Here is a 13,692-nt window from a genome sequence, read left to right as displayed (position 1 = left end):
GTTGTAGAATTTTTATTATGGAGAAGGTCTTAAGCAGGTATCATAAGAAGGTCATAGTCATCATAAGCAAATTGTAAGGACTAATCGTTTGAAGTTCTATGTTTTGAAGTAATTTACTAAATTGTATTTAATTAATGTTAATTTCGAGACTGAGGCATTCATTTTATTTTTTTCGAAATATTAACCATTGCTCAAAACGTTTATTCAGCTTCAAAGTGGGGATGAGTTTTCTTAGTTTTAGAAAATACAGAATGCGGTAAGGCTTATGTTGGAATTGTAAGGCGATTGGTCCAAAAAGTTGACGTTCTCTCTTTCGAATATGTACTAGATCGTAGGACGAGAACTGCGAGAGCTTGCATTGACTGAATGATGCATGTTTTGTTTTAGAAATCCGAAGTTGGATGATTATTGGTGGTAAACAAACTGTGCTATATGGCATACTAGTCTGCAACTGTTCTGCTATCTAATAGTGACAGCGTAGTTAAATGACAGATTTTCTTTATAAACGTGGTAACAACTTTTGAATCAGCTTTACTGGGCTTGGGCTCGTATTGGATGACAATCAAATAGTGGGTTGGTGTTTAGACTAAGGATAGTAGGCATATATCCAAGACTCGGACTGATGATGTCGTAGACGTGATATGACTACCAATCTAGAGCAAAACGTGGATAGGATCGGAACACATCAACAATTTTGAAATTACTAGCATAGCACCGCTGTATGACTATTATTTATGTCCCAAATTGTTTGAGTCGCCTACGTGTGTGAGTGACTCCCAGACGTTCTTATTGGATTTTCTGGTGAATACACATCTCGATTGTAAACTTGTCTCCATCCACGCCCCTCATGTGACTTCCAACCATTGCCTGTTCAGGAGGATAATGCCTTGCGTTTTGCGTTTCCCCACAGTGCGGTTTTTCAAGGAATTTTCTACCGCGTCGTACCAAACTTTTGAATGAACTTTCTCACGCAGTGTTCGCAGGACGATACGGTATATGATTCTTCTGCAGGATAAATTCAGCAATGATCAATTTACAACATTCTGCGACCTTCAAGAGAGAACTTCAAAAAGGCACAAGGTTTTTCGGACAATAGTTAACAATTCCCAGAGAGAATGCATGGCTGGTATATACGGCATCTCCAGTGTTACCTGCTAAGCAATGTTGTGTCAGCAAACAAGGAGATTGTACACAGTTTTGAGAAACGCGGGCTCAGCAATATCAGTCGACAACAACACATACATTTCCTGCGTCCAGTGAGGGTGATGGTGGTACACTAGCAGAAATTCTGGGGGGTTTCAATATACACGAACGAAGGCCTTCGGTATATATCCAAACTAATTACCAAGCTTTTGCATAAGTAACCGCTGACCATCTATAAGATATACCAGAAGTTGAACGCCTAGGTTGGGCCAAAAGCTGGCGGTTATTAATGCTTTCTATGATTTTGCAGCCCTGCCCTCCATAAATAAGAAATAATTATAATAATATATTCCTTAACCGTGCCCCATAGTAAGTATACTTTTTGAAGGAGTCTATTATAATAAATAAAAATGTAAGTATTATACATTTTGGCTATTCCTTCTTTATGTTTTTTGGATTTAGCAGGAGTTGAAGATTCTTTAAACGCACACAGAAATTTGGTACTTACCTGTAATTGGTGTGTGTCTAAGCGCACACTTTAAACTAAATAATTATCACTTTAACTTTTACCACTTTTGTCAGTTTACCAGTGGGAGGCTCCTTTGCACAGTATGCCGGCTGGATTATGGGTACCACAACGGCGTCTATTTCTGCCGTGAAGTAGTAATGTGTAAGCATTATTGTGTTTCGTCTGAAAGGCGCTGTATCTAGTGAATTTACTGGGCAAATGAGACTTAACATCTTGTCTCAAGGTGACGAGCGCATTTGTAGTGCCGCTCAGATTCTAGTATGTGTTTTATTTATTTTAAACGTAAAAGATTTTTAATATTGATATGATCACTATAGGATGTTGTTGGGTAAGCTAATTACGTAATAACATAAGACAGAAGGACCCTAAAGTAGGGACTGAATGAATTGACCGACTTGGTATTACGGTAGAAGAACTGAATACCAAGACTTGGTTTCAATGACGTTCTATACATATAGACAATGCACCTCATACAAAATCAAAGCCGAAATATGGCACAATTTCTGCGTTTTCTCCAGTTTTTTAAAATATTATTGGTCCATAGACAGCAATGTAAATACTATTTCAGTTTCAGCTGCGGATTTTGAACTTAGAACCCAATTTGGACAGCGACATCAGTGGAGTAGCAGTTAGGTATTTTTTAAACCCAGACGAAAAAAGAGGGTTGCTATAAGTTTTACGTTCGTCAGTCTGTCCCTGTTTTACGATCAAGATTTGTTTTTTATTAAAAAATCTCTTTCATATTATAAAGGGGAAAGTTTGTATGTTTACTTATTGGCTTGTGTTTATATTTGTTACTTCTTTACGTTCTACAGGAATTTGGGTTAAATAAATTAAGGTAACCTTTAATGAGAAAAACTAATACTCAAATATAATATTTTTATTCACATAAAATAATTAGTTAAACGGAGAATGTTCAAAATACTATCTTCGCGCCTCAATAAGGCTACTGGAAACCCGAGCGCTGGCAGCTATTTCGGTCAACGGATCAGCCTTGCTATCCAACGCGGTAATGCTGCCAGTATTCTTGGTACGCTTCCACGTAATGATAGTTTTAATTTTATGTAGTCGTAGTATTGTAAATATAGTTATAAGATTTGTTTGGATTAAATTTCTACTTCTATAATTATGTTAAACTAGTTATTTAAATGTTAGTTTCCTTGAACAAAATTTGTCTTTTAGACTAGATATCTTTTCCAGGGTATATTTTGTAATGTAGTGTAAGCGGACATCAAAATATATTTGTATGACAAGTTTTGTCATATTTGGAATGTGTTTAAATCCTAAAAAACTTTAATACTTTAGTGGTCAAATATAAATATGCTTATTTGGTTTGTAAATTTCTTCACATCTCTCTCTTGCAACCAACTGGTGCCAATTCTCTGTCATTATCTCGTGTACGGGAAAGTTGAAAAATATTAGCTTTAACAAATTTCCTTCATCATCTTAAGATTTATTTAGTTAATTAAGATCTTAATATTTAGTTCTGGGTGATTGTTGAATATTATTTATAGTTTAAATGTAAATTGTGTAATATGTATAGAGGTAAAATGTACCTACATAAACCCAATACTATATTATCTAATTAAGTGTATTAAAAATTTAAATGTATTTATTAACACAAGAAAATAAAGACTTACCTATACTTACTTACCTATGCTTATCCATACATGAATGTATCTTAAATATTACAAAATGTTATAGTATGTTTGTTTTTCCATTCACGTCAAAATGTATCGGCAGGTTTGTGTATGAAGACAGTCAGGGACTGCAGGATAATCTTTTTATTTATCAATATTTTGTCGAATTTATGTTGGCAAGCAATACCTTACTGGAAAAAAAACCGCTACATATGGATTTAAATAATTGAAGTCGATTCCCGCATGTTGTCTATTTCTACTGCTCTACTAGCCTTTCCGGATAAAATGCTTATAACTAGGGTGATTTCAATGACTGTCGCTGAAAGCCATTGAAACAAGCTATAAGACCATGTATAAATTATTCATATTGTCTTCCTTTTTTATTTCACACATTTTTTTCATTCGACAATAAGTGTAAAAATAGGTATATTTTTAAATAAATATTGTTATTATTGTTAATTACTTGTTTTATTTATTTCCTTTTATGATTTTGTAATGAACATTATATGTTCATTATAAAATAAAGCCAAACTCTCCACAAAGAACAATCTTCGTGCAGTCTTGATAACGACCGCTCGCTGCGCCGCCCGGGAACAAGTGAACACATAAGTGCTTTGTCCGTATAGCTATGACGTCGAATATTGGTGGCCTTGAATCGTATCGGATCGAAATGTGTATGGGACTTCACTCGTTCATAACTGCGTAGGCAAATAAACCATCTTGTACACCTAATAAGGGTGAAAACTGGATGAGGTAAAAGAGTGCCCCACGGCACAGCCGCTCTCATTGTTTTTTGAATTACCAGTGCCCGCGGGCACGTCCGATGCGGAAAGGCTAGGTGTATTGGATGAAGCGTGCCACTAGTTATAAAATGTTCACAGTTCAATCAAAGAGAATTTAAACACTACGTTCAATTTCATGCTCATGCGGGCTCTCCAGGCTATAAGTTGTTGCTCCGAGACTTCAATAGTGTTTAAATTCTAAGACGATCATGAATCAGCTGTGTGAATCAGTGTCAAAATACCCATTTGAAAGCTTCTTGGCTGAATGCGCATACTCTGCAGTGCCAAATAAAAAAAAATGTTATTGTTTGACATTTCAATCCTCCATGGTCATTGAAATGTCATAAAACTAAAAGTAAATAGTGTGGTTAGGCTGTGGTGGTACAGAATTTAAAAAATTATAAAATAATAAATTAAAATCATGGGTTACAAGAGTGATTTAAAACAATTATTAAAGCCGTATTACTGGGTGAATATTTTGCTCAGTGTGTCGTACGTTATATCAAAGAGGACGGGTTTAATTTGTGAATTCTTATTTCCAAATGCGGATTGTGAGCTGGATAGTCGCGAAACGGAAATATTATTTTTCTTAATTATAGTGGTGATGCTACGTACAAGAAAGGCAGGAAGTGTGACAATGGTCAATTATTTGTCATCCTCTTTCGTATATACGAAGATAGCTAATCTAATTTTGTGGCTGTATGCAGATATAAGGTTTGTACTAGATTTTAGATTTATTTTCATTTATGAGGTTAAAGTTGAACATAACAACACATAAAAATGTATTTACAGTACTCGACATAATAACAGTTAGCAAAATGTATGTAGTGTACTAAAGTTACTGGCAGCTATATTGTGGTGGTGTCCTTTCGACCTATTGGAATACATTGATTACTTTGTACAAACTCTGAGATTCATACAGTCCTGATTCTTGATACCGTGGTATGTAATATTAGTACAGTTTGCCATAGTGACTAGCAATACATTTGGCTCTAAAATAGCTGGTATATTGGAATAATGGAAGAAGAATTATCAAGATATCAGAATTTTTACTATTTTGCCATTTTAAGATTATGTTAAAGATTTTAACATATAAATTGCTAAATGATATTTTTTTTAAATTAAGTATAAATGTAAGTAAATAAGTAAGATGTGTCAATGTTGTAAGTACTTTAAAAAAGTTGAACAAGTCATTAAGTGTGTTTGACTATGAAAAACTTGGTAAGTAAAGAAATTGGGACAGGATTTTAAAATTAATTTGGCTATAGGAGGTCTAAAGTATAAGCAGGGTAAATCTATACACTTTTATAATAAATTCCCAGCCTCTGCTCAGGCATTATCTATAATTGAATATACATGTTATATTAAGAAATGGCTCTGTTGTAAATCCTACTACTCCACAGCTGAATATCCGACAGCCTGTGACTAGATAATGATTATTTTATAGCAATAGCAATGACAGTACAATATTGTATATTTCAATAAAAAGAGCGCAAAAAAAGAATGCTGGGAAAGTTTCTTGTCCTACTTCTTCTCTCTCAGAGCACCATTTGTTGCCGAAGCGGTAGTAGTATCTAGTATGTTAGGTATGACACCAAGAAGAATTCTAAAGGAATAAATTTTGAGAAAATAATCCCTTTTATCAGTTCCTTTTGGAATAGGTTATTCTCTTGCCCAAAATAGTTTGTGAATCCCTGTGCTATATTAGAATACTAGCTGACCCGACAGACGTTGTTCTGTTCATAATAAAAATAAAATCTTGCGGATGGAATTATGGAAAATCTGACCTCTACTCGGTGAAAAGAATATTCCTACCAAATTACAAGTCTTTAGCTCTAATGGTTCCAGAGATATTGTGATGAGTGACTATATATGTGGAAATCTCTTATATATATACAGATTCATAAATATTGCTTGTAGCAACTTCTTATATCTATGTATTTAAATAATTAAGATCATGGGATCGCATTCAAATTAACATGTGTATGATAATTATCACTGACATAGTTTGTCTATCGACACATATCTGTTACATAGGTTTCGTATGTTAAACATATTGTGGAATTATGAACAAAGTCATACAGTGAATTGGGATATAAATGTTGGAAAATAAATCGACCCAAGAATACATTCTACCATCAAATTGGAGATGTACTGAAAAATGAACCGTATTTCTTTAGCTTAGGGATGTCTCTTTAAAAAAATTTTCTGACCACCCTTTTTTCCACATATAATCCGTATATTGAATGAACATCTTTGTCCGGAACAAAAATCAGTTGTAACAAAATTTTATTTAAAAAAATAGAAGCCCGCTGAGTTTCATCCCCCGTTCTTGATCTAAAGGGTATTTTTGAATGTGAATTTAATAAAATGTATCCTCCGCATTATCTTTGTTGACGTCAATTTGAAAACGGCCGGATGAAGTAAAAAGCAAACAGCATATTCGAAGATGACTTCCATTAAGAATAAATTTCGAACTTGGCTTACTGATGAACATCTCGAGGATTTAATGTCTATAGCGTGCACAAATTTTACTCCGAATTTCAGACAGATAGACAGATAGTCCGAAAAGTGAATTTTATCACATTGATATGACGTAAAAACTACCTTAGTTATTTCTGTAATTAAATTTGTTAAATTAATATATTTTCTAACAAATATTGTGCGCACGATGTTTTTCATTTCTTAAAACTGACTGCGAGCGAAACGAATTGGTGACCCCTGGCGATAAATATTCCTCCTAAGCATTGATATAAACAACTATACTCCCTGTTAAAAGGTCAAATTCAAATTCAAAAACACTATTCATGTAGGTCACAAAAATGACACTTATGAATGTCAAAAAAATATATATAAATATTGTTTCTTATTGAATTTACCGCTACTTCGTAAAAAAAAAGGTCGTCAAAAATGTCCGAGCAGTGTTGTATATAAGTATACATTAACTTATACAGATAACCTTAAAACATTCATTCAAATTAACACGTTATTTCGTTGCAGTAATGTTTAAAGTCTAATGTATACGCTAATTAGAAGCTCGGACGCGAACACAAAGCTAGAACATCTTGTTTCAGTAATTGAAATGTAATTATTTAGCAAAATGATTAAAAACATCAACTACGTTACACAATTTTGTTAATTTTAAGGGGCACTTACCTGTGAAATACGAAACTCCATCCTTTTCAAGTTTGGATATGCTGTTATTCGGACAGTTCTTCACTGAACACTTTTTCATTGCGTGGCGTTGTATTCAAAGCGCGGTCGAAATACAAGTGAACGAAAACTCTGCCTAATAGACACGTAGACAGAATTTTGATTCAGAATTTTTGAGCGTGATTGTGACTAGTTATTTACTGTAGTAAATAACTAGTACGTGTGACGTACACGTCACACGTCACGTCGCGAGTCACACTGGAGATTTACCTCCAAAAAAACTGAGACTCGGGCACTTCTGATGGATCGGCTTGCCTTGCGAGGGCTTCTCTGGAGCTTTTTATCTACCGTGATACCCAAGAAGACCGTAGTGTCAACAAGTTCGTCTAACCTAACAATATTCGCTTAACTGAGACTATCAAACGTCCATAGGAGAGTGAGATTACGTTTTATGCTCAAAGGTTCCATTTATAATTTCCAGGTATGGTCTACCGTTCGGTGCATTACTGATTCTAGTAGGACTACTTCTTCCTGAGCCTTCATACAGCGGCCCAGAGCTGATCACCTATTTCAGGGGCACGCAGATATTGGATGAAGAGCTGAAACACCACAAGGGCACTACATGGCTGGTGTGTTTGTATGCAGCCTGGCATCCGGCATGCGTGACATTCGCGCCGGTGTTCGCTGAGCTTTCTGCTAGCTATAGTCTGGATAATTTGAAGTTTGGGAAGCTTGATGTTGGGAGGTCAGTAATATGGCACGCAAAATAACGCTCTTCAAAGCCTTTCTATACGCTTTATATTAGCTTCACCTGTATGTTTGTAACCGACTTCTTTGGGCGCGATTTTGACCCACTTTAATCGGCTAGATTTCGTTTAAACTTTGTAGATTTATCGAGGACCGATGACATTACACTAATTTGACTAAAAAATGAAAAATTAATAATAGTTAAAAAAAACTAAAAAGCACGCTTTATATAAATTTCAACTAAAAAATAGAAAATAAATTTAAATTGAAAATAGTGTAAAAAAAAAAATATTTTATTGTAAAAAAGCGTGGGGTGCTTTTTAAGATATTATTAAAATAATAATTCTTCTATTTTTTAGTTGACTTTTATATAAAGCGTGCTTTTTATTTTTTTTTAACTATTATTTATTGCCAATTATTTTACACGTGCGGTTCCAATACAACAACGAATTCAGAATGCCCTGCTTCTGCAGTGCATCTGGTATGCTCACAATGGCTCAATTCTCTTTAATGGCTAGCCTAGTGTCAGAATACTGAATCTTCCTGAAATTCTCGAGTGATTGCCAATTCCACAGTCATCTGCATGGTTCCAAATTAGTTTCGAAGAAAATGGTGTTCATAAATACATCGAAACACTTAAGCTACTTAAAGCCGACCCAAAATTTCTGTGCGGCACTACAACTGTGCTCGTCACCTCTTGACATATTAAGTCTCATTTGCCCTGTAATTTCACTAGCTACGGCGTCCTTCAGACCGAAATACAATAATGCTTACACATTATAGCTTCACGGCAGAAAAAGCCGTTGTGGTACCCATAATCTAGCCGGCATCCTGTGCAAAGTTGCCTCCTATTGGTACACTGTTCATATATATATACTAGTGGACCCGACAGACGTTGTCCTGTACACACGTCTTAAATTTGAAAAATCGGTCTAGCCGTTAGGAGGAGTTCACTCACATACACATGAGCAGGAGAATTATATTATATGGACGGAATTGAAAAGAAACTTAACCAATCTCAAATTCACTCAAAAAATCATTAAAATCAGTCCAGCCGTTTAGGAGGTAGTTCAATTGTGAATCTAAACCATTCTCGAATCCAACTGAAGACACACAGGAGTTTCATTAAAATCGTTCGGTTTTTGAGGAGTTCAGTTACAACAGACGCACAAAAGAATATATATTTTATTCGTTTTATGTATTTTCTGGAAATCTTTGGGGGAGGCCTTTGTCCAGTAGTGGACGACTTCCGGATGATGATGTATTTTGAGTTGACCTTTAGTTTATTCAAAGTATTCCAGTTGGCTGCGTGGCTAATGCTGTCGAAAGCTTTGCTGTATTCCACAAAGGCTATGTAGAGGGTTTTATGGTATCCTTTGTACTTTTCAATTATTTGTTCGACCGAATGTATATGATCCATTGTTGAGAAACCGGATCGGAAGCCAGCTTTTTATTGTGTGGCTTTGATCCGATCTGTTCTGTGATCCGACTTAGTGTAGTAATAGTTTATAAATACAAGGCATGGGGCAAGACTGGTGGGTGGGGAGTCAAGAAATGCGTGGTAGGCATTTTAATTGTGATTTAAAAAATATATGTTTTGTTAATTTAACGAAATAAAAATGGTGTCCGTTAGATATCCGGAAGCAGCAGCCAGGTTCAGGGTGCAGGATGGTCCGACAAGTCGTCAGCTGCCGACCCTAATGCTATTCAGCGAGGGTCGGGAGACGATGCGGAGGCCTCAGGCAGATCACACCGGAAAATTACAGAAGTACGTTGTTATGTTTTTTATGCACTATAAGCGATACGATGCTACAGACGCTTGTATCAGATTTGTAACCATGAGATAGTTAGGTATATATTATGTAGTGTGGACACACACTGAAATTAAATAAAATGATATAGACACATAACAACGAAGGAAAGACTTCTTTTGTTACACCATTCAGGACTGAGTTCTCTAACATGCAGTAAAAATTTCGTGGGGAATTTTTTTTTATGGAATAGGAAGACAAACTAGCGTACGGGTCACCATTTCTTTATATGATCTTAAAAATCTTTAACCGTCATCTTAAACGTGTACTTAAATCAACAACTAAGTTAGGTTTTTTTATGAAAGAGAACAACAACAGAAGAACTATCGAACGTACACGTATCATCTAATGTTAAGTAATCACCGCCGTCCAAACCACACTTGCAACACTAGAGGAATCACAGGAGGCAACCTCTTAGTAATTGTACGCGGTTTTTAAGGCCGTTTTATAGTTTTGGAAACACCGTGCCCATTTTAGCAATTCTTCTCCAACTTTTAATCAAATCATCCTCATATATTTTTCCTTGCCTTCCTCTGTGCCTTTTTCCACTTCTTGGATACCATTCTGTGACCTTTACTGTCCATTTCTCTGTCCTAATTCTCATAATAATGCTTCATTACCATTTCAATTTCATCTAAACATCTGCAATAGTCATATTTAACCCTTTTATTCTGGTAGAAACATAACAATAAGACCACAACCCAATATAACTTAGCTTAAACTAATATTTTTGGACAAAGGTATCCAACTGTGATCATTTTCCTCGCTAGCCAATCTTGACCAAGCTCTACCTCCTGCGGTCTTTATTCCATCCACCCAATGTGGGTTAAATCACTTGTTAAAAGTCAAAACCTACCAGTCGGAAATTAATGCCTCAGACCTGAGAAGAACGGCCGCAAGAAACTCAGCGGACTTCTCTTTTTTTTATAAAATTTCTGATAACATCAAATTTATAAGTGTAATAGCCTGACGGCAGTCGCTCTCCTATTCTATATATGGTATCCTTAAGAAAGTCATTTATGTTATAGTAACCTTTACCTCATAAACGTCTTCTAACAATTCTTTGGATACATTTGTATATGATAATACATTTGTTTTTAACATTTTCTGGGATCTTGTTGTAAAAGCATATACATCGCCCCATAAAAGACTTGCTAACTCGACTTAGCCGAGTAGTAGGCATTTTTAGTTTATGCTTATTATGATTCCAATAAATCACCATGATTCTATTCCAGGTTCTTGTTCTCAAAGGACAACTTGAAAGCAGCTTTTGACATCGATGGTCTTTACGCCGAATGCAAAACGAAGCTCGCTGCTAAGAAGAAGATAGAGAAGACGGAGTAAATGAAGTGATTATGAAGAAGAGGTGCACGTAGAGATTACTATTGATATAATTTGACGTTATTAGTTGTAAAGGTCGGACCGCATTAGAGCGGTGCAGCGCGGCGCGTCACTTCACGTCGCTGGACGGTACCTATTACAACTGCAGTAAGCGGCAGCTCGCGTCATTTCTATAGCAGTACGCGTGCGAGCACCGTTACAAGATGAACGATGAGGAATTGGTTGTTATTTCTTTGTTGTGTGCAGAAAAATAACGAATTATGCACGAAAACAAATAAGAAGATATGGACTGCTGACATACCAAGGTCTCGGTATCAAGAAGTCGAAGGACACCTATATGTTTCCTCACCTTCTTAATTTTTCATTTCACACTTACTTCAGAAAGTCGAAGACAAAATTCTATAAACTTAACAATTATTAGTACGCACACTGAAGCGACGCGCCGCTTGCCGTGTCGCACTGAGCGTCGCTGCCCTGCGAGTCGCGGCGCTGCGCGTCAAAATATTCTCTCGGAGGCAACTCTGTCGCGACGCGTAGTAACACGCAGTGCAACACCTGTATAATATGACATACACCATACGAAATAAAATAATATAACTTTATTCCGCTCTGTGTGGTGATGCGCTGAGCCGCTGTAATGCGGTCCGGCCTTAAGTCTTAAGTTGGAATTTGTAAAAGATCTGACTGAAAGCTTAGATACAGTATGTCTGATGAGATACTATTTAAGTAGAGTACTCGTAATTGTGTTTAAGGCTTGTAATTTTTATTCTAAAATGCCAAATATTGAGATGAATTCTTATCGCCCTCGGATTTCATTGGTTTATGAGTTTATAGGAAAATAAACCATCTTAGAAACAAAGTAAGGTCAAGACTGGGTGAGGGAATAGTGTGCCATTCGGCACACTCGATTTTCGGCTATTTGTTGCCGTATGACCATTTTGATTGTGAAGGTTAATTCAGAAATAAATCATTATTCATTTTGGCCAAAAAATGACACGTCAATGTCAAAGTGTTACAAACATGTATGATTTTTCTTCTCATTAAGCCTCAACCTATTTGAAGTGGTAGTGTATGGTATATTTTACATGTGTCGTGTTTTGACAACTAATTAATTTTGACATTAAAACAGGATTGTACCCTTACCTTGCTAGTTGACGTAAATCTGACGTAGATATAAGCTTGTGTTCATTTACTGTAAGTATAGTCTTATTCATTTATATATAGCACTGAAATATATATAAAATTAACCCCTATTTCTCCTGGTCACACTATAACTTGAGAACGGTCTTACCAATTTTATTCATCTTCTTTTAAATGTTTTCGAATACTTCGTACAAAGTTCTTACATTGAAAAATTTAACAAAAATGCGCAGAAAATTCAAAAAAATAAATAAAACATAACGATTTTTTATAATAAAAATGAAATAACTGTCAACTGTTTGGCAGATCGTACACCGCCAGGCTTAGATAATAAATTAATTCGTTTTTTTTTTAATTTTGAACAGAACAACGTCTTTCGGGTAAGCTAGTACTGAATAAAGTTGACAAAACAGCACAAAATGTTGTTAGACGCCATATTATTTTATTAATTATGCCATGAGTAGAATTTTAAGTATTACGCCGTAGAGATAGTTGATTAAAATTTATAGGGTACAAGTAAATTGATTAAATTTTAAAATATATCAAGGGATTTTTGTTTCAGTGACATATTTTATCATCTTGGTAAAATTATTTTTATGGCCATGGCAATATTTTTTTTGTGATTATTTTATCAGATCTGATAACAATAGTTAAAATGACTAAATAAGGAAAAAAACCAAATACAATGTACAATCCTATGAACTTTTTTTTTCTTACATAAATCCTAGTCTATAAAAATAATACTGCTGTAAATTTGTGTTATTTGTTATTTTAATTGTATTTGTATACCAAAATGTTATTCATAAAGTTGTTTTACACTATTTAATATTGTGTTTTATTTACAATTAAACTCAAATAATAAGTTATCCCTTATTCTTGACTGTGATATAATAATATTGTGAATTGCACTACGTAATAGCTCTCGAGTTCAGTGCGGTACACACTGCACACTGAGTGGAAAGCGTCAACTTTTTACCCCTTGGGAGACTTTTTATAATGTTCATAAAAACATCAGCAATTCCATCAAAGCAAGTGAAGGTCACAAATCAAATACAAGAAGTAATTAATATTCCCTACAACTGCATCAAACACATATACAGAAAACGTTTATGAGCCAGTGTATCCTCTTTTACAACAAACTTCCCAGTAATATCCTCGATCTTTCAATATGTAAATTTGAAAATATGTATTAGGTATAAAGAAAATTTTCTGTAATAATGGGTATTACAAAATATCTGATTATTTGGATGACTAACATTAGTTAGTTAGCTTATAATAAGTAGTATAATAAATATAAAGGAAGATTGTACTGAAAATAGTTTTAAAATTAAATAATAGTTTTACATGATTTCAGACATATAAAAGTGGCATTCTAAACGAATCCACAATCTCTCACTACAAAATAT

General features: G+C 34.9%; 1 protein-coding gene across 1 annotated transcript; it reads left to right on the top strand.

The window, feature by feature from the left end:
• Positions 1–4,445: 4,445 nt before the first annotated feature.
• LOC126973521 (thioredoxin-related transmembrane protein 2 homolog) lies at positions 4,446–12,883 on the top strand. Its single transcript, XM_050820854.1, has 4 exons — positions 4,446–4,808; positions 7,729–7,992; positions 9,628–9,762; positions 11,041–12,883. The coding sequence occupies exons 1-4, from the start codon at positions 4,516–4,518 to the stop codon at positions 11,147–11,149; spliced, it is 801 nt and encodes a 266-aa protein (XP_050676811.1). The 5' UTR covers positions 4,446–4,515; the 3' UTR covers positions 11,150–12,883.
• The last annotated feature ends 809 nt before the right edge of the window (positions 12,884–13,692 follow it).

This window comes from Leptidea sinapis, chromosome 29, assembly GCF_905404315.1.
Source record: "Leptidea sinapis chromosome 29, ilLepSina1.1, whole genome shotgun sequence".
NCBI classification, from domain to species: domain Eukaryota; kingdom Metazoa; phylum Arthropoda; class Insecta; order Lepidoptera; family Pieridae; genus Leptidea; species Leptidea sinapis.
Note: the sequence above shows the minus strand (reverse complement) of the source record. Positions and strands in the feature narration are given on the sequence as shown.